Source organism: Pipra filicauda, unplaced genomic scaffold (assembly GCF_003945595.2).
Source record: "Pipra filicauda isolate LSUMZ 115617 unplaced genomic scaffold, ASM394559v2 scaffold55_size4083901_pilon, whole genome shotgun sequence".
In the NCBI taxonomy this organism is placed as follows: Eukaryota; Metazoa; Chordata; class Aves; order Passeriformes; family Pipridae; genus Pipra; species Pipra filicauda.
The window spans coordinates 2,871,849-2,897,247 of NW_024104709.1; the positions used below are offsets into that span (position 1 = coordinate 2,871,849).

The 25,399-nt window shown below is 37.8% G+C and overlaps 1 protein-coding gene across 1 annotated transcript in view; it reads right to left on the reverse strand.

Moving 5' to 3' along the window:
• Window positions 1-25,399, reverse strand: part of ARID1B (AT-rich interaction domain 1B) — a 323,933-nt gene that overhangs the window by 283,931 nt on the left and 14,603 nt on the right. The window contains 1 exon segment of the mRNA XM_039387426.1: window positions 7,773-7,962. Coding sequence (XP_039243360.1) covers window positions 7,773-7,962 — 190 coding nt within the window.

Consider the following 25,399-nt stretch of genomic DNA (forward strand, 5'->3'; position numbering starts at 1 on the left):
TTCCAAGAAGAGAGTTAGCTGACTCTGTCCCAGGATGACCAAAGTAAAGGGTACCAATCTCATTTTGAAATTCTCTTCAATTGACTTAGAGGGTTAATTCTGCCTAGTCTGGTATCAACTAAAGACAAGTCACTCAACCCCAGCAACATGGCCCCAAAGTGAAACTGTAGCTCAAATGAAGTCACAACAAATTTCCCACTGATTTCAGGCAGGTTTCACCTTCTTATCTTCAGCCCTATTTTCAGCTGTGGGAAACACACTCCCTATTTTTCAAAAAGCACACTCTATTGCCTCCCTTGCTTCCTCTGAGCAAGTTCAACCTTACGGACAAATGATAGTATCTTCTGAGAAACTCATACCATGATTTAAAAAAAAACCAACATGCTGAGTTGCCCTAGGGAACATTTGGAAATATGGTTACAAAAATCTTATCATATGTATGCGTGATGGGTCAGGACATCATTTCAAAAGTTTTTGAGTGTCAGTTATTCTTTGATGAATCATCATCATCATCATGGCTAGGCTTCCCGAACGAAGATTCGGGAAGATGAATATTATTAAGAGAAAACTACTATGACTATTATACTAAGAGTAACAGTCCTTACCTACAATAAAACCCTCCTGGCACAGTCATTACATGGCAGCTGTTGAACAGAGTAATGCAGCAGCCTTTTCTTAAAGCAAGATGCTTATTTTACTTCAAATGTAAATAAACTCATGTCTCCTGCTGCCATGTAAAATGAGCTGTTCATAAGTAAATGACTTCGTACATTCCTAGTGAAGCAGCAAACAGCCCTCTGTTCTCCACTCCTGATCACCAAAATCTATTTCCTGCATAACTCCAGTACAGACTGCTAGCCAAGCTCCCAACAACAAAATAACTGCTGCTTCCTTTAACAGCAACCTTTTTCAGAACACCAACACAGAGAGCTTGCATGTTTTTCTCTCTCATGCCCCCACTTCCAAGCAGAACAACAAATGTGATTACAGTTATTAAATATTCCAACTGAATGACAATCATTTAGCAGTAACAAATACATTTTATTTGTCATAATACCTTGATGATTCTTGCACACTTTCTATACAAATGTTGACTGCCACTTACTCCAGTATAGGTGTAAAAATTAGCATTTACTGAACATCATGACATAGTAATTGAACAGACAAAAATGTCGACCCTGTCTCATTTCCGAGCTCTCATCAGCTGAAAGATCTGTTCTTTTCCCTTTTCAACTTCCATTTTTTCCGCATCGTTTCAAAGAAGTGATAGAAGCTACTGAAATGTTTCTATTTACCATAATAATGCAATTCCACTACTTTAGGGATTTTCTTTGGTAAACAATCTCAGATGACCAGCATTAAGATGAAGAGCTAAACCGCCATAAAGACCACAAACTTATGTCAAATTTGATTCCATGATTATCTGTAATCTGTGCTCACCTCCCTCTATAGAGCGAATTACACTCAATAGAAGGGATAATTCTAAAGGAGACAATACAACATAAAGCCTTATCCTGCCATGAACTAAAGTAGCAGCCTTTTTTTCAATTTAGTCAATGAGGCTTAGTATACCCAAAAGAAAGAACCATGCTAAACATTTTCCTACAGTCTGCACTAGCACAGTACTTAGCATTTTCCTAAATCTGAAATTTAAAAATCCCATTTCTTTACATGACAAAGAGCAGCAACTTTTCTTTGCAATTATTAACACTTGACCATCAAAAGACCCATTCTTAAAGATGACCTTACAAGGGAGACAACTAGCTGTGACTTCTTGTCCCTTTCTCTGGTTCAAGCTTTACATTCTCCAGGAAGCAGTAGTTCTACTTACTTTAGATTTTTTTTTTTTTTTCTGGAAGTTTAGAACAGTTCAACAGGGTGGCAGATATATCATTCAAAAAAAAAATTGTTCCTGAGGAATTATTTTAATTCAAAGTATTTACATGTTTTTAACAGAACAGGAAGTTGGAAAAAGATTAATCCTTTAGAGTTTCAACATTTCTGCTTTCCAGGAATTAACAAAGGAGGTCCATAATTTACTACTGACAGCTCCAGATAAATATCCAGTGAAAAAAGCAAACCAAAATAAATGAAACAAACAAACAAAAGCCCAAAATAAAACACACACACACACAAACCAACACCAAAACCAAAAGAAAAACAAATACCCCAAAAACCCTCAAGGTAAATCAAACAAAAATCTGGGAAAACATACTTCTGAAGCACATGCTGATCAAAGCCTCACACTCCCTTCTTATGTGTGTGCATCAAATGCGTCTATCAATCTTTAAGAAAAAGCAACACATCTCAACGTTTTGTCCTCTGCTGGTTGTTTTTGCCATTCAATCATATTGATTCATTCTCTGCTCTTACAAAATAAATAGACTAAGAAATGAAAACGCTGCTTATTTTCTGTGTCTGCTCCCTTAACCAAGACTAACATCAACTGTGCTAACACCTACTTAGCAGCACAAAAAACTGCAATGCATTCAATATCCTGTAGCTGGTGAGGGCAATCATACACACAGAGGACAACAAATGTATCACTTGACTAGTACTTGCTGTATGTATGCACCACACTTCAGGGTTCAGAGAAAAACATGACAGTAAGCCTCACTTTCTTGGCATACTCCAATCTTCTGGACTTAAAGTGATTTCAGAAAGTAACACACACACACAACCAGCCAACCAGTAGTAAACACGTGAGTTTGCTAGCTTTAAAACTCTGTCTGCCAAGCTAACAGCCAACTGATTTCTTTGGCGTAAATTCTACATTTCCAATCCAGGACATTACCCAATACGGGCACTGCAAACCCTCTCCTAAATGATGTAATCACACTGGTGCTGCTATAGTTCTGGTTGATTTGCAGTTTCCATTACAATAAATCCTTGCCGCATATTTCCAGAAGTTCTAGAATGTTTCTGCCCCTTTAAAAAAAAGGTATTCCAAGTTCAAACTTGCCACATAAGCCAAAACAAACAAAAAACCAAACAAAAGTATATATATTTTTTCCTTATGCCTCAAAATAATCTGTACATTAAAAAAGGAGGGAAAATGGAATGAATGCTTCTCTGAATATCTACAGTTCCATTCTTAAAACAATAAGGACACTGATAACATTTTTTAATTTTGCAAATCAAGAATATAAAAAAAATGTTAAAGGGACAAGAGATTAGCACCCTTTCATCTTAAAGTATTTATATAGCGAAAAAGGGAGAATGAATAGACAGAGGCTTAAGCCTCGTAACCGTCTTGCTACAAGCAGGCTCATGACTTCATGATCAGTACTAAAATGCTCCATTTTAAACAGCTATTAGGAATGGCTATTGTACATGTCCATGCAAATGTCTTTCCTAAAGAATTTACTATGCATTATAGCAACATGATCCTATTTACACAATAAGTTGTTGTTCCAGTCCATCAAGTACACAAGGAATTTTAATGGATGCTAAAAAAATCAATTAGGCAATGATCCTCTGATTAAACAGGCACATCACACCATTTAAATTCTTTCAAACATATTCATAAATCCAAAGCCTTCAAACTTTGCTGAAAACTTTCAAAATGTGTATGTGGATATTTCAAGTACATGATTTTTGAGTTTAATGGAATTCATCACAGAATAAGCATTACATGCTATTATCATGAAAAAGCAACACCATCAGATAATGGCAGGAAAAAAAACCCTTATTTTGATGGCTATTCTTAGGTATTTTTGTTTTTAGCAGAAATGTCTTTACAAAGCACCAGAAGGCTTTCCTACAGCACGTGGCACCAAAGGACAGAAACATTTTGAGGAGGCAATCGAACTAGAGCCAGAAGAAACTGATGAGGGCATCATCAATTGCTAGATGGAGGTCCAAAAAGGGTGGGAAGAGAAAAAGAAGTTAAATGAAAAGGAAAGTATTGTCTTTATAATCAGATATTATTATTCAGACAGTATTTCAATCATAGTGAAATGTATTGCAAAATCAAGCCTGAAGTTTGCAGGTGCCTGGTATCCCTGAATATTAGGATTTTCAATTCTGATATCATCTTTTCGTAATTCCAAGGGATATCTAACTGGAAGTTAGATCAGAAACTCAAAGTTAAACCTGAGAGTATGTTTTTTCTGCCTTCTGTTTCTACATACGTTCCCTGAAGTCCTGGGTAAGGAATGCTAATAATCCTAAAATTACATTCACCCCACGCAAACCAGGAGAGACAGTACCTGAGATGATGAGACAGTATTAAAGCCTTGTTGCAACTTGTGTTTCAATCATGCTGAAGACTGACAACATAAGCACAGGTCATCTTTCTCCCAGCTTTCCCTTGCCGCCTTCACCCCCTTTCCCACTACAGGTGGATGGGAAAGAAACAAAACCTCAAGTTTCCTTGGAATATAAAAATCCCTATGTAATTCATTCACCATATATATTTATGCATACTGACGAGAGATACATCAAGTATGCAATCCTATAAATTACACATATGACTCTTAGTATCACCTTCCTTTCCCATACCTCCCCTTTCATATAGGCATCAAATCAGCCCAAATCCTTTATATATTTATTTAACTCACACTGAGTTAACTGGACATGTCCTTAAAATTCTACAAAATGCTGCAGCATTCTTCAAAATGCTTAATATTTTGTCGCAGCAAGCTATCACCCATCTTCACATGACAAATCTAGATCTCTTTTGTAAAGTGTCAGAGAAAAAGGTGAAAATCTCAGGTTATCATTAGCTTTATCCCACATGTCTACTTTTATATCTCAATCCATTTATCTGTAGTTATATTAGTGCAAAGATATTGTCTCCATTTCAAATTTTGCTCCTCATGTATGGTTCAATGTGTTGTTCTGGGGTTCATCACTGGTAACTCATCAGAGATGAATTCCAAACCCAAACACTTAGGAGATCTGCTTTCTCTCTTCACAGTATCCCTTGCAGTCATGCCATAGAATATATCCCATACCTTCCATAATCACTTCAACATTCTGAGATTTCGGCACAGAGCATTAAGACAATCTGCAGGTTTATTTGCACCTTCCTGTTTGGTATCAAGCATGCCTAGACCAAGCAGCAGTTGTAAGAGAATGTCTGCAGCATTTTGTAGATAACCCTTTTACAACCGGTTATCAGGCTATGCTTGATATCTGTGCTGCAGATATGTAGACTGACTACACCTGATAACATTTCATCTTTTTCATCCTCTTTAATCTTTCACTGCTTATGCCAGAGGCCTCCCTTCCTGTGACAGAGCTCTTCCACCTCTGTGCTACAGGCTGGAACACACTATTCTCTGCTGCAGTATGACACAGATGAGCTAACTACATCAAGGTAATTATCTTCAATTCTACCATTTCCATTAATTTTAGCTCAATCTTTAGGGTGCTGTTTGTCATCTTTATTTTTTTCATTTGCAGTATCCTGCAGCAGAGCCTGCAAGTTAAAATCCATCGAGTCCCATAGTTCTAACCTCAAGCCACAATATTTGCTTACAAAGAGCCAGACTTAACATCTCAAGGTCTTCTTCAAAATTCAAAAATCTTCACAGTTTAACAGAGCCTTCTTGTTTCATCCAAGGAAACAGAACTGACACCCTCAGCTATCTTTGGACAACAGCGAACCATAATGTGAAATAAGAAAAACATCTCCCATTGATGTTTCCCACCCTTCCTACAGTATGGCACTTCCACCCTCCCACCTATCTACTCAATACTCTCTCTGCACAATACTTAAATCTGAGCACTGTATGTGTTTAAGGCCCAGTATTTTATAACCAATCAAGTTTTTTGAAGTGCCTTGCGCTTTTGATAAATTCAATGTGACACTGTAAAGGAGTCCAATTTCCAGAAAGTGCTGAGATTCATCTTCTGAAACTTCTGGCAATATTATTTATTTTATATATATGATATCTAGAAGTAGGTACATGCTACACAGTCAATTTTAACAAGCATAGCTGACTCTCCCTATTTAATATTCACATCACAGGAGTAAAAATCCAGCCAGGAATCAAACTGTGGCATCCTGTGCCAAAGACAACTTACCACTCAGCTGGTAAGTTGGCAATTCAATTTACAAACCTGCATTCCTGCATTCTAATCCTTTGTAGAAAGGTGGTAATATACGAGCAATATGAAAAGAACTGGATTCAGATCATTAGAGGTTCACGAACCAAACACACGAAGCCTTGGAGGCTGTCCAAAACAAAATCATGCCTAGGTGGTGATGTCCGTTCAATAAAAATCCAATGTCATAATTATCCTCTCGCTTTTTCCCCAAAGAGCATTAGTGCTCGGAGCTGCAGCTCAGCCGGTTACAGTAACGCTGAGGAGACGGACAGGGCCTGCAGCCAATGGCGGTGCCAGGTCACTGCCTGCTGACGGGTAATCTACAATTACCAAGCAATTAGCAAATGCAGTGAAAATTCAACACTCATCTCTGCGTAACACAGAATAACTCATTTTTAAATTAAATGTGTGTTTTAATAACTTCACTTTGGCTACAGCCACACAGAGAAAAATAAAGCCTCCTTTTTTCAATTTCTCCTCCCCTTTGCAACCGACAAAATGCTTTGCTATCTGAAACAAGCAACCAAATATATTGTTTGACATTTCTAAACTAAACAATCTCTTCCTCACCAGTAAGTATCTATTTAACAACAGAAAAGAACAAAAACTAAGACTGCTGCTAATGGTACTATACTATATTTGAAACTGTTATTTAGTTAGCTGCCTGATTAATATCTTGCCCTGCTGGATGGGTGATAACAAGAATTAGCCAGGCACCTATCTGCCAGGGAGTCCAAAATTTTCTTGTCTTTCTTCTCTATATTTAACAATAAGTGATATAAAAAAGTTAATCTGCAATCAATCAGTTGCACAAAACAAATGTCTTTTCCCAGTAATGATCAAGTTATTAATCTGTTGTGCTCACAGCACAGTGTAGAGCTCTCATCGCCTACACTCACATCCCTAATTTGAAAAAAAAAAAAAATTTAGCTAAACGTTAGCTTATTGATAATCTTGGTTTATCTCTCCCTCTAGAAAAACTGCTGTATCTTCCTTAGTATAGGGTATGCACATTAGGATTGACCTTCTTTAAAGGGGTAGGAAAAAGGCAGAAGAGGTCACCATCAACAGTGAAATGCAAGTAGATAAAAGGCGATTCTTACCTTTCTATACCCTCAGATAAAAAAAAAAAAAAATAAATCCTGACTTTAAAGAGCTGGTAATGGGAAAAACATAGGAAAAGCTACAGACTCCTATAGAAATGAGGAGAAAAAAAGAAAACCAACCACCACAACAACAAACAGCTGACATAAATATGTAAGGCTTTTGTATGCACTGGACAACACTAGCCTTGATGCACTGATGTCAGCCCTAGGTTTTCATCTTACATTTAAATGTATCTAAGCCAGAGAGAAAGAAAATATAAAAAAAACCCCAAAAAATCAAAAAAGCAAAGAAAATAACCAAAAAATATACAAGGCTACATGATGTCAATTGGGAAAAAAGGAAAACTCATGGCATTTGACATACTTCTCTCTCTCCAAAAAGATACCAGCAACGAACTAAATCCTTTTCTAATTGTATGGGATTTTGGAAAACATTCACACTGTAAACATAAATTTATTTAGTTTTAAAACAGTCCTCCATCCTCCTTCTGCACAAGAAATACTTATTAACGTGCTTTTTCTTTTGCACCCTCTATATTAACGAGGTGTCAGAAGGGAAGAGAAAGAGAGGAGGGAAACCAAAGCAACCCAGAAAAATCCTCCACAAACCTGTTGCTGTGGATACTGCATTCCTCCCATGGCTGCCGGGGCTCGGCCCTGCATTCCCACGGGATAGCGCTGGGGGCCAGGAGGGCCATAGGACTGCCCGGGGTAGGGGCTGCTCTGCTGTGCCTGAGAGTGAGGGTTATTGCCCATGCCGTACAGCTGCGGTCTCTTCATGACCATCGGATCCATTGGACTGCCCTGTTGATAAACACAAGCAAAAGAATATTTAAGACACGGAAAGGAAAAGGTCAGAATCATCGGGCTTATCGTGGGCAGACTATACACGTGTTTTCTCAGTGCTTTATACATCAAATATTGACTTGACTTACAAACTGGCAAAGTACCATAACCTGGTTCACATATTAATTAGATGAGGTTTTGAATGGTGATTTTTGGGACTTCCACCGCATTTAAAAAAAAACAAAAAAAACAAAAAAAAAAAGTTTTGCACTCAAGATTGTCTCTTACCCACAGATAAAGCAGAAAAACTGCAAATAAATTTCAGCTTAAAAAATAATTAAGTATACTGCTGTAAACTGACCAGCATTACTTTCTTCGATGATAAAACAAAAATAAAAACATAAATATATATCAAGAGACACAAATAATAGACAAGCCATTTAACCTTGAGAAAATGACTGTTTTCTTACAGCAAAAAAAGGGAAAGGAGAAAAGAGTTTCCAAGAAGCACAGTGCCTACAGAACACTGTATTTCAGTATTTTCATATTGTTATCGTGTGCACTAATAAGTTTTCAGATCAAAAGGCAAGTCATAACCCACATTTTACATGAAAGTTTATTTGCCTCCTTAACAGACCTCAGAAAATCCAAACTGCAACCGGTGATGGAGGGGGAGGGGAGGCAAGGGAGGGAAGTTTTATTTTTAGACTTTTTGGCAGCACTTACCAAGCACTGTAACAGTTTCAGGACAGGTGTCAACCATTGTGTAGTATTACTCTCATGTTTTATTACTGAGGACTAACTGAACCAGAAAAAATATCATACTTCATCAAGCGCAGCACTGTATTGTTAATATGACATCCATTTTTTAATTCCCGAGTGCTAGTTATATTCATGGAAGAAAACTGAGGTCAGGGGGAGGGAGAAGTTTTTTAAAAGCCTATCACAATTTCATCTTCATGAAAGAGACATATCCCCCCCTCTTCCTCCTAAGAAAAAAAGACATATTAATTCACCCCACCAGGAGCAGGGCTCCTTCCTGTAGCACATTTTGCACATGTTTTCCTGCAACGTACTGCTGATCAGTTTTATTTTAAAACCCCCTATGTAACACAACTTCTACAAGTCCTTTCTGGCTATTATATTCTGATGTAACAGTTATTATGACAATAACTAACATTTTCCACTCCCGTCCCTGTTTCTTCTCATTATTGCTCTGCATACTACTTTTTTTCCTCTAAACAATGTCCTCTCTAAAGTTGTCACTGCTCAACGAACTACTACTCTTTCCTTACTGCAAATAAAAAACCATCAAACCTCATCTTTTTCACTGGCTCTCTCAACCACTACCAATACCAACTTGCCAGGAATGTCATGCTAAACTAATAAAGTATTCCAAATGTGGGCACACTACATCTGAGGAGGTGGAAACAATAACCTCCTCCTCCTCACAGGACACCTCCATTCACTTCAGAAGAGGATCACCCTTTTTTTACACCATAGCAAACTGCAAAATCACTTCTAATTTTGGGTGAGTATTACTCAGCAATTTTCCCTTTATTATTTGCCTGTTCTGTAGCCAGAATAGAAGTTTCTATTTTTTGCCATTAAATGTCCCTGGGTAATTTCCTATTTATATTTCATTCTTTTCAAAATCAATCGTTCCCCAACCACTTCAGGTCACCTGACCCATAACAACATTCTCATTTTTTATTTTTGTTTTTTTAGGCCACCATGCACTCTCACCACAGTTTTAACACAGAGGCTAAGCAGATGAACTATAGATTTCTTGTTACAGTGTCCATGGGGACAACTTACATTTCCTCCTATAAATCATAATACTTTATCTATATTTATTTCTGTGTTTCAATGTTCATTCTGTTCATCACCTGTCATATTCATCTTCTCAAACACAAATCTTGTTGAAAGTGAGTCTCATGCTTCCTTCACAAGATTCTCACGAAGCCCAACAGTACTCTTCATTGCCACCATCTTCTGTTTCAGGGAATTATTTCCATGTCTCATCTTCAATAACATTTACTCAAATTCAAGTTTAATTAATTTTGAGTGTAGTATTTTCTGTTCCGCATCCAATTCTTAAATATCATTATAAACAATGCAGATAGCTACACAGCTAAAACAGTCTGACATTTTCCATTATTAACACTACTTTCAGGTGCATATAAACTTTGACAAACTTCAAGCATTTAGGCTGAAATTTTCCAGGCCATATGTATGCCTGAGGCTGAAATTCTCTGGAAAATTCAGCAGAAACAGTTCAGCTATGTCTAAGAATGAGGTCACAGAAAAATACATGGTTTATGTTCTCACATAAAACACTTGAAAATATGTCTTGAATACCAGGCAGAGAATTTTAATTTGCCAGGGTGACACTGGACATTCATGAAGGGTAAGGCTTGTTCCCCTGTCAGAGAGAGCACCTGAATGTCACCAGACTGGGAGCAGAGGAAGAAGAAACAGAAGCACAGGAGTGGCACGGCAAGGCTTCATCAGAGTTACTAAGTGTATGGAGGCAGCCTTGAATTTTCCAGAGAGAGGGACAATGGGTTAAAAAAAGCAGTGGAGACAGAAGTAAGGCAGGAAGAGCTGAAGGAGAGAAGAAGAAACAAGGTCAGGAGGTGACATGGATACAGGCCAAAGAGTCTGTCCTCTGGACTAGTGACCTCCAAGCAGCGGAACTTCTGCATGCATGTATGTTAGGAGAGTGAGCCTCACTGCCAATGCATCCTTCCTTCCCTTCTTCTCACCAGAGCTTGCCATCATTATGCTTCTCCTTGTCTTCTCCAGGTGAGCTCCTCCTCTTTCCCTCAGGTGACAGCACGCCAATTCAGACAGGTGAAGGGATAAAGATCCTGAGATATTGCTGTAACTCCAGTCACCGGGGGCTGCGGGTGACTCACACAACATTGAAATCGAGGGGGTTGTGGCTACTGGGTATGGGTAGCAAGGGACTTGGAGATACTCAGAACTTACTGTGCACAGTGCAAGTCAGGCATCCAGCGAAGGACAGGAGATAGTTGAACATGAGAGGGCTAGACTGAGAGAGCACTAAATACTCCTCCACAAATTACTGGGACAACCCCTAGAGTCCCACCCTAGCTGTCAGTGCTGCCTGTTCCCTCCTCCCTCCAAGGTCTCAGGGAAAGAACAAACAGTAGAGTGCTCTGATTGTCTCTAGGGTTGGAGAAAATGGACCCAGTGAGGAAATATCCCACGCACTGGCCCGTCCTTATGGAGACTGGCAAGTCACCACTGCTATTCCTGACTCCCTTCGGATTAGATCCCAGCCATCTGTGTGGTGAAGCTAAAGGTGAAGACATCTACCAGTGATTGTCAATATATTTCTGCAAGGCAAAACAAAACCAAGGAGCCAGGCAGAAATGGGCTCTACCTCTGCATCTACCACAGTATTTCACTAAAGCAAAAAAATTTCAAAATTTACCAATTTATTGCATCCTGGCTTGAAATTATGAGGCTTATATTGCAGGAATTGCTGTGTATCTACAACTGCAACTACTTTTAAATTTGATGAGAGATGTGCTCTGAAGGTGTTTCCAGAAGCTGTATGTTTTAAATAGTTGGACCTACAGCCCTCAAAACTAGGCCAAACTTTCTACAACAATGCCTCAGTTTCCCATCTGCAAAAATTTAAAAAATTGAAATAAAATTTTAAAAAATCATCTCTTCACACAGAGGTAATTTTAGAATTTAATATGTCCATAATCAATATCACTGCAAACTCTCTAACAAAAGAACAAATTTTGTTTTCAGAATAGTGTACAGTGAGAAAGACCTGCAGCCATACACTTAACAGAAAGAAAAAATTGCTGCTCATCAAATACTGTGTCCTTCCATATAGTGAAGGTAAAATTTCAAGGCAACTTTTCCCAAATTTAATTCATGTACATTTAATGCAATGCTTTAGCATTGTTTTGAACTTCCAGGTTTCATTTTTGTAGTAAGTGTTTCTCTCATCCATGACATTTTTGAGAAGTTATTTATAAGGAGCTGTTAATTGAGACAGGCATATTACAATCTTATCTGAAGGTTCCTTTAACGTTTATTGTTCCAGTATTTTCTTTAACATTGGTTCCAACAGTTTTCAAAGACAAGTTTTCGGTGACAGGATGATGATGACAAGCATCAACCTTTTCATGCTGCAGGGATCATAAGCCAACCCCTCCACACCTGCTCTCTAACATTTACCAAAAATTACAGCATTGTTTTAACTGCATCACATTCTTCTGAAACCACCGCACACGTTTGGCCATGAATGGATGATGTGTATATTTTCACATCTTCCATGCCTTTACTTAATTCTATTACATGCTGTACTGCAAAATTTTAATTACTTATTAAATTTTATTTTAGTATCATTGCAGTCATCAATATCCATTTGTTTCCTTTCCCTTCCTTTACAGAACCGTCCAGTTTTTCCTCTAGTGCTATTTTACTCCCAATATACACATTACCTTTTTACCAATTTATCTTGTGTTTGCTCATGTTATTTTTAACTGCCATATTATGCTAGGCAAGCCTAAATGGATTCTGCTTTTTGCTTCTTATTCCACACCTCCTCTTCAACTTGCCGCATTTCATTTAAACTTTGCGTAGATCTGCAGTTCCTCAAAATACCTCAGTCTTGTTCTTTGCTTCAGTCCACAGTAATGTTATAATTTATAACCCCTTTATTATATTGCCTATCTTGTGTCAGTATCAGATTCATTTGCACATGTACTATCAGGCTCTGTGAGAACAGAGCATTTCATAAGAGTTCTTGCCTATTATGTGCCTTGTGAGTACATTAAAACACCCAACAGAAGGTTTGCTAACGATTTCAATAGGGCCAAGGTTTTATTCCTGGTCTTTAGATTGACAGTCCAACCATTAAGGCAGGACACTGAAAAGCCTACACTGCCTACAAATAGTAACTGACAACATTTTTCTCTTACCTGCTCCTTTTTTAAATGTTTTGTGAAAAAGAATACATAAACTTGACATTCCTGCTATGCGCAGAAGTGAAAAAATTAATATTCTACACCCACTTGTAAATTCAGTATCACCACCACTTCTGCTCTCCTCCCATTCAAAACAATCAAATACATCACCTCAGCCTGAAGTACCCGGAGATTCCATTTTATCTTTTCTAAAGTGAGCAAAAAAAACCCACTACCATTTTCTCTTGCCATTTAACCAGTGTTTTCCTGGTTATTTCGTCTGCACTCAGGTCTGAGGCAGGTTGCACAACAGAGTAACTTGAGCAGCAGTCTGACCAAGATGTAACAGCTCTTCTTTTTAAGGCATTACTGATGTTATGTACACATTATATATATCCACTACTAAGTTATCAATTAGTGTTTCACCAAAATGTTTATTTGAAAGATGTTTATGAATATGAACAACACCAGTCACAGTCCCAAAATACAACTAACGTTTCCATTTAAAGATGCCACAAAGAACTCCCCCCACTGCAGTCTCAAGGCAGGGAGGAGTGGGAGACACTTTACTAAGGTCACAATGAGATTCAGATGTGAGGGTAGTGCTCTTATACAAGGCAGACAGAGCAATTCACTACAAGACAAGACTCTTCACATGAGAGATATAACTACTTTTCAAGTGAAAGTGTGCTTTTTTGTTTGTTTAAACAAAAAAAATTGAAAGAGGCATTGGTTTTGCTGACAACTGCAAATGCTGCGATTTAAAGCGACTATAAGCCACAGAGCATCCCAACTAATGCTCCATCATTTGTGCCTACAACAAAACAACATGAACTCAACACTCTCAAGTAGACTTCCCCTCAAACTTCTACAGCTACTGAATACAATAACTCTTCGTTTATTCATTCATCTGCAGCCAAAGCTTCTGTCTCTCCATACTAAAAAAAAAAAAAAAAAAAAAAAAAAGAAACTCCACCTCTGTATAAAAACAAAGCCTTGAAACCTCATAATAAAGACAGCTGACAATCAGTTACTGACATTCCAAGAAAGATGGGCATGGAGCTCACAACTCTAGGTCAGGCACCAAGTTACAAATTTATCACTACAGATAATCACAAGTATTCACTATAATACAATGACACAGCTGGCATGAGGACAGAACTGGAGAAAAGATAATCCATTCCTAGATAATGCCATCATTTGTATGAACATGTACAAGGACGCCTCAGCCAACATTTTTACACGACAAAAGTGGGAGTATCAAAACACAACTCTCGTTATGTGTTTAAATATCCATTTAAGAAAACTGCAACCAACTATTAAAAACGTATGAATGTACAACATTAAATTCTGACTTACATTAATAATAAAGTCCGAGAAGTGACTGGTGAACATGCTTCCTTATGTTTTTGAAATAGGAAATCTACTGTCTGTACTTAACTAAAATTTTTAATTAAAAAAGGCAGTTGCACAAACACAACAAGAAATAGGTAAAAACAAAAAGCCAAGTTCGACATAAGCCTATGATAAAAGACAATCCAGTGAATGAAGAAGCATACACTAGCAGAAGATGTAACAAAAATAGCCATTTTCCTTGTCTTAAAGGCTCTCCATACTGTCTGATTTCAGCTGCAGGCAGACATGACAAAGATTATTTCCCACTCAAAACAGAAAGTAATTAAAAAGGGGAAAGAAAAATCAAAGCTATGCCCCACAAAGAATCAACTACAACTGCCCTAGAACATTTACAAATAATTTATACAAGCAACTGTTTCTGCAGGATGGGGGAGAAAAATGCACTGGTTTTCAGTTTTCTTCTGGATCCTCTTTAATATAAGCCAAAAACTGGAAGGTCAGTGAGTCAGCCGTTCTCTGGTTATTATTTTGCACACAGATAAACCTAAACAACTACTGAAAGAACAACTCACAAAAAATATAGCAAAGAAACCTGTTTTTAAGTATACACAATCAAACTCTTCAGCTGCCACTACAAGTGCGTGCAAAGGTGAAGACAACATCAAAAAGCAATTATACACATTAACACATCATGATGGCCAAAACAATCCTAGGTTTCTGACAAGTTCACAGCTCAGAACTGCTGCCCTTCCAGTTGCCTTGTCTCTGCCAACTACTGACATACAGCTGATAGGTTGCTCTGAACTCAACCGAAGGTGTGTCATCTGTCCTCATCACACTTGAACACCCTTTCCTAATTCCAAACCTCTTCCAGGAAGTACTCGGGAATTATATTCCTGTTTCTAGATGTGTTTTCTCTAACTTGGATGCCCCATAGAGAGAAGACTTTTCTTTAGGCATGAAGAAGCTTTACTCTCCTCAGCATATTTGCAGCAATTTCTAATGCAGTAGGGTTCTTAAAGATATCTTCAGCGGTTCTTAAAGATATCTTCTAGCAAATGTATCTACAACTATAGGTGTCACTCATTCCAGCTGCTTTTCCTATGTGCTGCCAGACTGTGGCTACGCTTTAGTTACTTCCATCCACAGTCCAGCACCTGAATTTAAAACTGTCTGTGTCGGGTGGTTTTGCACCACTATGATAGCTTTGGCACTGGAGCACGTGAGACACATGGGCACAGCTCTCAGTCTACCATTTCTGCTATAGGAATAGCAACCTGCAGCAGGAGAGCAAGGCAGATAGCAAGGGAAAATAGTATCTCAAAAGTTCTCAGGCTAGATTTACCACTGGATGTCTCACAGCCCTAAGGTCTCCTCAGTAGCCAACACTACGGCTCAACAAGGAAGAGAAAATCCATTCATAAACCCAGAAAACTGTATGTTAAAAAAAGAAAAGCCCCACCCAGAATACCAGTTACTTCTATTTTGTCTGGCATTGAGGTTCTCAGCTTCCTAGACAAGTAAACACCTTCACTCACTGTGCATGCCTGCCATCTGGAACTCGAAAAAAAATTCCCTTACCTACTTTGTATAGCTCTTACACAAACACAGCGTTAGATGGACAGAAAAGGATGTACTAAAAATAGTGTCCCTCAGCCAAGGAACAGAGCACTGCCCTGAGTGGAACTAGGGGAGCTCTGCAGGAAGGCTCCCTGCAGAAAAGTATTGCAGGGAAATAGGAGGGGAAAATGCACAAAGTCCTGAATGTAAGTGATGGGGGTGGAAGAGATGTAAATGAAAGAAATCCCACCTCTACTTCAAATTTTAAAGAAAAATCTTCCTAAACCTAGTAAATATCCAAGTGAATCTGAATACACTTTTTCAGTCACTTGGCTTTATTCACAAAAATAAAATTAAACATCAGATGTATTTAATTGCTGGAGAGAACACTAGCTGAGAAAGTGACATTATGGACACTGCAGGAGGACAGGGTACCCAGAAAAAGGTATAACCAATTACATCTAGGTCACAAGCCAGAAGTACATACAATTAGCTGCACATTTTTTCCACTCCAAGTGTTATATATAGTTCTATATTAACACACACACACACACACACACAAAAAAAAAGGTATGCTGGTCATATATCCTCAGCATTTATGGTAAATTATTAATCAAGTCCCACCTGAAACAATTTGTTAAATTGATTTTAATCACTGGGCCTCTCATGTGAAGCTTTGTATAATCAGCATTTCATTTACAAAATTAATTGCCTGATTGATTCTCAAGAGGCAGTAGCTGTCATTACACTGCTGTCATAACTTTTGAGTAGGGGTGTCACAACACTGAATTCTGACAGTATGAAGAGCACTGCTATTTAAAAATTGAGGGTGGGGAGGTAGGGGGGAAACAAATACAGTGATTTCACAGAATTGCTCTTTAGCCCAATAGAATGTTAAAACCATTTCCCAGCAGTTTCAGCCAGCCTCCCCGTTTTCCATTCATTGAATAATGCACTACTCAGCTATTCAGTCTCTTTTCTTAGAGGCAGGTTCATTTAATTCAATTTTATCATAGTTGCGGTTGCATAAAATGAGTTTGTTGTTGAATATACAAAAGATTTAATCACAGGCCGCTCTTAAGGTTATTTGTAGAGCAGAGTTTGACTTTCAAACACATGGAACTTTTTTCCACATCCAAAACCTTCTGGAAAGCTATTTTCAATTAGATTTTGTTGTTGTTGTTGTTTCCAGACAAAGCAAAGCAAACCTTAACTTTACAGAACTTATCTAGGAGCTCCTTTAGAAAGCTTTTTTCCTCCCCCAGTATTTTAAGCTACGTATAAGCCTCGGAGCTCTGCCAAAGTTGGAAGCAAAGCTCCTATATTTGCTGTAGTTACTTCTATAGCCCATTGCTACTATATTCTTGGAAAAGACCAGTGCTCCAGAGAGGTGGCACAGCCAGTGGTTAGGGCACTGAGTCATAAGACAGGACTTCTATTCCTGGCTCAGCAGCTGACCTGCTATGCAAACACGAGCACAACACTTCACCTTTCTGTGACTGGGTTTTCATTCTCATAACAACAAGTATTACATGCACTTTTAACAGGGAAAGAGACATGAAGTCTTTGGGAAGATTGATGTCAGTTATTATCAACAAGAAACAAGACTAGGAGTCAGAGCGAGTAGGCTAAGGAAGAAACCCAAACCTCTAGAAGGTTCTGAAAAGCAGAAATTGCATCATAGGCTGTAAGAAGGTACTCTAAACTTTCAGAAACCTACTTTCGAGAGGAAAAAGGTGCCTGAAAACATCTTAAAAAGAAAACAAAACAAAAAAAAAGCCTTAAATTTCTGCTAGATCACTTGGAATAGTATTAATGTCTTTGGAAAAAAATCACCTATTTCTAAGATAAGATCAAAAATAAGCCCCCTCAACTGCTCAAATTCAACCTTATATACTAGATTTCATCAGGTGCTCCTGAAGGAAGCATATTTAAAATTTCTAAGCCATGCTTTGAGATTACACTATTACAAAAAAAAAAAAAAAAAAAAAAAAAAAAAAACAAATGACAACTCTTCAAAAACTGAATTATACTTACTGCTGGTATTTGTAATTGACCTCATCAGAATGCAATTCCAGAATAAATCAGAGAACACTGGAATCTACCAGATACTCTAGAAAACACTCTTCCTACCCCCCTACCTCTTATTCTCAACCCTGACTGCTGTCAAATATTATCTTCCACTCCTCTCTGCAAAGTGCCCTACCACTGCAGTGGCTTTATGCAATTTTGTTCACTTTTTGCAGGTGTCCAAGTTCACGATGAATAAAATCGGGGAGGGGGGAGACATGGACAGGGGGATACTAAAACAATTACCATTTAAAAAATCTGCAGGTTACAGGAAGAAAGAGGCACAAAAGGATAACAGAACGGAAAACTCCACCAGGCAAAAAGAAGTAGATAGTTGTTTTCCTTTTCTACAGCCATAACATGAAATTGCAACTAAGGGAGGTTCAGAAAGTTCTGCCCACACTGAGAAACAGCTGCCAGAGTTTTAAAAGTTATATCCTTCTGCCACACCAGGAAGAGAAGAAGGTTAGAAAAAGTCACCTTACTCACATGGGATAGCAGACTGGGACACTAAAAAGAAGTGCGAAGCACTGATTTTCTGTATTCATTGGTTTCTAGGCTCATAGCATTTTCTCTTTTCAAGCCTGACATATTTTTTTTTAAAATTACGTAAAAAATTGTCTTAATTAAAAATAAGAAAACACGGGAAAGCCTCTGGCTAAAGCAAATATATACAAAATTCCTAAAGGATATATATAGGATCAGGATAACTGGAAAGCAAACTTAGCTATAAGAGAAGACCCGTCACTTCTTCAAGTGCCAAGAAATTTCTTCTCTTGTAACATATTTTCTACATTAAAACCATTTCCTGCAGAGGCTGAAAAAGCTTGGTTGTAAATAATACAAAATTTTAATAGTTACCTGAAAACTAATCAGTTCATTTTTTTTATCATTGTTCCATAAGAATCTATGTATCATGTGGGTTGAACATCACAAAAATCCAGTGTCCCAGTTAGAGACACACCAGCAGTGTCAGCTCAGTCCAAGGGTCAACTACAAACAGATAAAAGAATCTGGGGCTACAGACCCATATTGTGGAACGGGAGCAACAGAATTTTGATTAAAATCAATCACCAGAGCAAACTACAGTTATGAGTGGAAATTTTCATTATTGATTTGAAGAAACAGTAAACTTAAGGTCAAAGCCTTTGTATTACTTGAGGGAACAATGTGACTAGAAACCATGAATTCACACACGTGCCTACATTCACTCCCGCTCTTTTGTACAATGTAACTGATTCTCAAGTATCATTTTACAATTCTGATTAGGTCTTACAAAAATCTTGTTTATTAAATTGCTTTCTTTAGGCATGCATAGCTGCTAATTTGTTTCCAACTAAATCATGTATCATCTGAAAAAGATTACATTGCAACAGCAAAATAACACTCATGGGATGAGGCTTCATCCGGATTTTGGAATTAAAAGGACAAATACTAAAGGAGTTGTAAATTTCTCTTTAAAGGTGGTGGTGGCAGTGGCAAGAACACTCTGCAAGTAATTCTAGAATTACTAGTGCACTTAGTGTGTAGCAGCTGTACTGAAAAAAACAGAGCAAGCCAAAACCTCTAAGTATTAAGACATCTGTTCATCTTTAAATTTTAATTTCTACAACAAAAAAAAGATTGATCGACATATGTGTATTTAAAAAAAGATATTTTGTAAGCAATATATTTTTTTACCATAATTTAAAAGCTGCGCTGATTTAAAAATATTATCAGCTCAGATAATAAATATCCACAGATTTTAAACAAACAAAATTTTGCAGAGATTTGGGAATGACTTCCAAAGAACTCTACAGAAAAGACCTCCAAAAACATATCTTGAGGTTAATACAAAGTTCATTGTGGCTTACTCAGGGACAAAAAAAAAAAAAAAAAAAAATCAGACCTGGGTTTAAACCAGGTCAAATTCTGGTTTAATCCTAGTGCCTTCACCTACTTCTCACTCAAAAGTGACAGAAGTCGCTAAGTCTTCACTGCTCTTTTCATAATCACTACAAACAGGACAAACTCTTCCACAAACACCAGCAAGACTATGAAATGTCCCAGAGCATCTCAGCACAAACACATGCACATAACACACAGTAAGGGCAGAAGTAGGGAAGTAGGATTAATCATGGGCACAAACACCTCTGCAACAGATTACGTACAATATTCAGAATTCAATGTGAGGTTTTAGTACAACTACTATCCAGAACTTTCAGTTTCTACACAAAGGCAGCATGTGTTTTCAATATACGATCATAATTTTCTTTTAATATCACACCATTTAAAATTAAATTAAAAATCAACATGTGAGACGTATCTGGTCTGAGAAATATGAAAGGAGAGCTGATCCACTTTTTCAGTATTTCTCATCCAAAAAACATCATTTAACGGGAAACCTGATTATGCTATATTCATAGAATTGCCTCTCCTCTCCCACAGCAGAAACCATTCTATTTTCAAATTCTCCCTGCCTGAAAACTCTTGGCTTCTTTCCACTTCTATGCCCACCTCTTATTTCCCGATCCTTAAGAGAGCCCACATCAGCCATCATGCAAAAACACCAACACAGCTTTCCAAATGCACTTCAAAGAAACTTCCTTATTTATTAGAGAGGATCTTCAGGATTAATGAGCCCCCTTTGGGCACAACCCAAGATAGAGTATTCCCAACTTCCCAAAATTACCAAATCTAGAAAAGAAATAAAATTAACAATCAGATTAAATGGGAAGAAAAGAAAAGGAAATCACTGCCTTCATTAACACTAAAGCAGCAGAGGTACTGGGAAGCTTTTCTGTAAATCTGAACAAGCTATTTCTGGGGTCAATAGCTGTTTGAGTATATTTACATCTAAACTTTCTCCCTTCTCCAAGGCGGCAACTTACATCAGCACCTTCCTGCAGCTGCTGAGGGCTGAAGACAGTTCATTCTGTCAAAATTACTTGGCCCAGTCAGAAGAGGTCATTTAGCAGCAAAGACAGATGTTTCTCAGCTGATATAACCAAAAGGCAAAACGGAGCAAACAAACCCAAAGGTTCGTTTTATCAACAGAGTATCTGCAACTCCAATTTTAGGTATTGTTCAATTTAGAAAGATGTTATTCATCTGACACTCATTTGCAAGCTTCAATTTAGGATTAAAGAGCTGCAGACACCATGTGTAAAATTCTGAAACATACACCACTTTTATTCTTCAAAGAATATAGATCTTTACTTAAAGTCACACTATTCACCTCATATCTAACCTGGCATTTCAGCTAAGCCCAGCTCTTCTGCCAAGTACTATCATTTCTTGAAGACATTCTTCCCTTTCTCACTTCTACACTCCTACCCACAGTTTTTTTTGCTAAGCTCTTTCACACAAAAAGAAATTGAACAAAAAAAGGAAAACTGAAACTGATTACAAACTTGAAATACTGTCAAGTTTGAAAAGGAAATGCTACACATTTTTAAACTAAATGCTCAATGTCAAAGAAAATCAGACACTGGTTACAAAGCCAACACAAAAAAATAATCATTTCAGGAAGAAATACACCTGAACAACAGACCATCAGATAAAATTAAAAACAAGCATTACACTCAAACACACACAAACCTCATTAGACGATACTGACAGAAACCATTAAGTTTCCAAAAACCAGAAATAACTCAAACTTCAAATAATCTCAATGAATCTATGTATTCTCTCACACCAATTCCATGTCAAGTTTAGCTTGCACCAAAGTCTGTTACTACTGTCAACATCTGCCATGAATGTTAGGTCTATCTTACCCTGTCTCAGAGCAGAGGGACAGATTAAATGACCTCTTGATGTCCCTTCCAGCCCTGCTTTTCTGTGATTTGGAGGTTATCACCTCTATTTTATTCTACGGTTTCTCCCATTTCTGCAAAATTTGAAGTCATAATCCTCAATTTCTAGCACAATAAGATAACAAGGACACTATAACACTACAAACACACTAGATACATTGATAAGAGAAAATTAAGAGGACAAAAAGACGTATGTTTTTCAAACCTGTCATTTCACAAGGAGTAAAAAAGATACATAACAAAAAGCGTTTCTAAGGAATTTATGTTGATACTTGCAGAAACCGCTAAAATACAGAATCACAGAATATTCTGAGTTGGAAGGGACCTTCAAGGATTATGGAGTCCAACTCTTAAGTGAATGGCCCATACAAGGATCAAACCCACAACCTTGGTGTCATGAGCACCATACTCTAACCAACTGAGCTAAATACTGTAAAAAACGTTTACATATTCCTATTTTTAGGGAGGTGTGAATGCAAGGATAAGATGTGCTGCAAAGGAGATACGGGCAGAAGAGAAGCAGAGAAGATGGCCAAATTCAAAGCACCATCCATATAAATACCTCTCTCTAGGCACCCACCTTTGACTGAACCAGGCACGAGAGATCACCCCTACCAAACATACCTTCTAGACATCATCACTGTCCTCTGACTACATCACATACCAGAAGGGTACCTGCACCTTCCCCTCCCTCTGCATCCAATTTGAGTTGCTCCTTGTACAACTTGTTCCTAGTAAGTCTATTACGGTCTTAACTGTCTTGTGTGAGATCAATAAATTTCAGCAATTCTCCAAACACTTTTGGAAGCAGGTTTTTCAACTTCATCAAGGAAGCTTCTCTCTGTGATCCATAGAGATACATGCAATTAGAGCCACAGCACAACAAAACTCAAGGAATAATGAGAAACAGGAGACAAAAAGTGTCCAACACAGAACCCATTAGACAGTCACAGACTATTCCACCTGTTGTGCTGTACACTGTGTACTGGTATAATCACAGAGGGTGAAAAAATGCAGATATATCCAAGCAGCTAGGAACATGAATTCTGATCTCTTTTGATACCCTATTGTTATCCACAACCCAGGAAGCTGTTAATTGGCCTAAGTAATTGGTTTAAATACCCAAGTCCCATTATAAAAATATACTATAAAATATACTATAAAAATGCTTAGACACTTATCACAACCAAGAAATTCTTAACTAAAGTTCAAAGCCGAAAAGGCACCAGGGACTTGTCTACACTAAAGGAAAAAAAAGCATAATTATACCAATATAACTAGCTCAGTGTGGAAACTTTCTCCAGTATAAGAGTACCCTTTCCCACTTAAGCTTATGTGGTTTGGAAGCAGAGTAAAATAAACCATGAAAACTCTTATTCTGGTATAAGAGTGTCTCCATAGGGAGTTATATTGGTATAATTATAGCATATAATTATAGCACATAGTTGTACTGTGTAGACAAGCACTAGATGCCCAGTCCACATATATTTTCTAGCAAAACAAATGGCTATCAAATTCCAATAGAGGTGCATAAAATACTTAGCTTTTATTTTTGTTTGATGAATCCTCTCCATTTTAAAGTGATGAATTACTTCAATTAATCTTCCTTGAAAATGCTTTTCTCTCTGCTATGCTATATGGTAATAGATAATTCTTCTGGTGGGAGCATCATAAACTAACACTTTGAGAACGGCTGCGATATCTCCCACACTGATTTAGGCTCTCACCATGTAAAGCAAGTGGTGAGAAATCAGGTACAAGGAAGGAATAAGGTGCTGCTTACACATTTGACTGTTAGACTCGCACCTTTTATAGTACATCCCCAGCCACTTTAAACAGTCAAGTGCTTCAATAATTTAGTCTCTATCCTTTTGACAATTTCATTCTCACCTCATTTGCTACAGAATTTAAAACATTTCAGTCAACCTTTGAGGAAGCCATGTTTCCTTCTCCTCCTCCCCTCGAACACACTGGGGGGAAAAAAGTACATCTGAAAATCTTGCCACTAGTTGAACTTCAAACTATAAGAGAGAACTGAAAAAGATACTTAAAGATACAAACTTTAAAAGATACAAACTTTAAAACTACAAAAGACTCCTCAGAATCTTTTGAAAACAAGCAACTTTTCAGAAGATACCCAGCTCCGAAACCCAAGCTTAAGCCAAATAAATTGTTCATTATTTGTGAGAAAGATCCCTTAAAAAGAGCGCCAACAAAAATCATTGCACCAGCCTCCAAAAAGTGGAAAGCACTGATGTCCTGGCACAAATATGCCAGAGAAATTATTAATAGCAATAATACTTCAGTTTGGGTATTTTAAACACTTTACTAAGAAAGATTAAGTGAACCTAGAGATAATTAAGGATTATGGTACCCATTTTTCAAGATGCGCAGGTAAATCTCTTTTGCAAAATGTTTTTTCCTCTTTAACTGTTTTGAAAAAATGACATTGCCAGTATGAGCTCTCTCCAGGACAGGCATTCCTGCGTTTTCTTTTGTCCTTCTGAAAAATTTAATCCCTCAGTATAACATCGGGTTTCCTCACCTTGGTTTTGGGATACATTTGTAGCAGTCCGAACACACCCTGTTTGCTTCCACAGACACCGTGTCTCTTGGAGGTAGAGATCCTTCGACTAGGCTGCCCCTTCCTTCCTCCCATGCCCTGCACAGCCCCTCAGCACTGCCAAAGTGCTCACTGGGTTTGCTGCCCTGTATAATGCCCCACAGAGAGACCTCCTGGAGAGACTATTGGGGGAACAAGGAGCACCAGTGCTCAGTGAGGAGCATCACCACAGCACGGAAGCTCCTTCCCAGAGATGCCCACTTCCCCACAGCTGAAGTGCCAGCGCTGGCTGAACAGTTTTCAATGGACTGTGAAGCAGCATCTACACAACAAAACTGCTGCCCTATTTCCAAATCAAAAGCTTGCATCTCTGTACAGAGGAAATTGCATACCTAAGCATGAAGGACAACTGATCTGGAAATTCATACTGGTATTTTTAAATTTGACAACTGATCTGGAAATTCATACTGGTATTTTTAAATTTGCTAGTATGCCTCATGTCTGCAAATATGCTTGGAAAAAACAAAACAACACTGACAGTTCTTACATGCAAAAATTTAATGCACGAAAAGAAAAACAGCAGTGGGAAAAACTGAATGGATATTACAAAAAAGACAACAAAACAGAAATGTATCAAGCCTAACAGGAAATGGGTATGAAAACCATTAGTTCCAATGGATCAGCAAAACAAGGAGAGGAAGCAAAGTTAGTCCAGAACTCCAGCACAAGTCTGGAGTCATTTGCCTGTATGATTTGAAAACACTACAAATAGTAGAAGGAATTAATTTCACCTGCCCTTTGACATCAACACCTGAGCTTACAGGCTTACACTTTCTTTAGAGTGAGGGGAAAAAACATGTAACTTTAGGAGTATGATTCATTAGACCTGCACTACACATGTACTCTAGGATGAGATGATTCACATCAAGAACTGACTGTTTCTTTACACAAGAGAGACGCAAAAATATCAGGTACAAATGCCTACAGTACATATGGTTAGATGAGTTCCACCCTTGAGATCTTAGATTTCAAAGATACTCAAGGCTTATTTGGACACTACAATCAATGCATTCTGTATAATCATCACTTCGGGAAAAAAAATTACTCTCTGCCTCAGTTTCTTTCCTTTTAAGAGAGGGATAACAATGA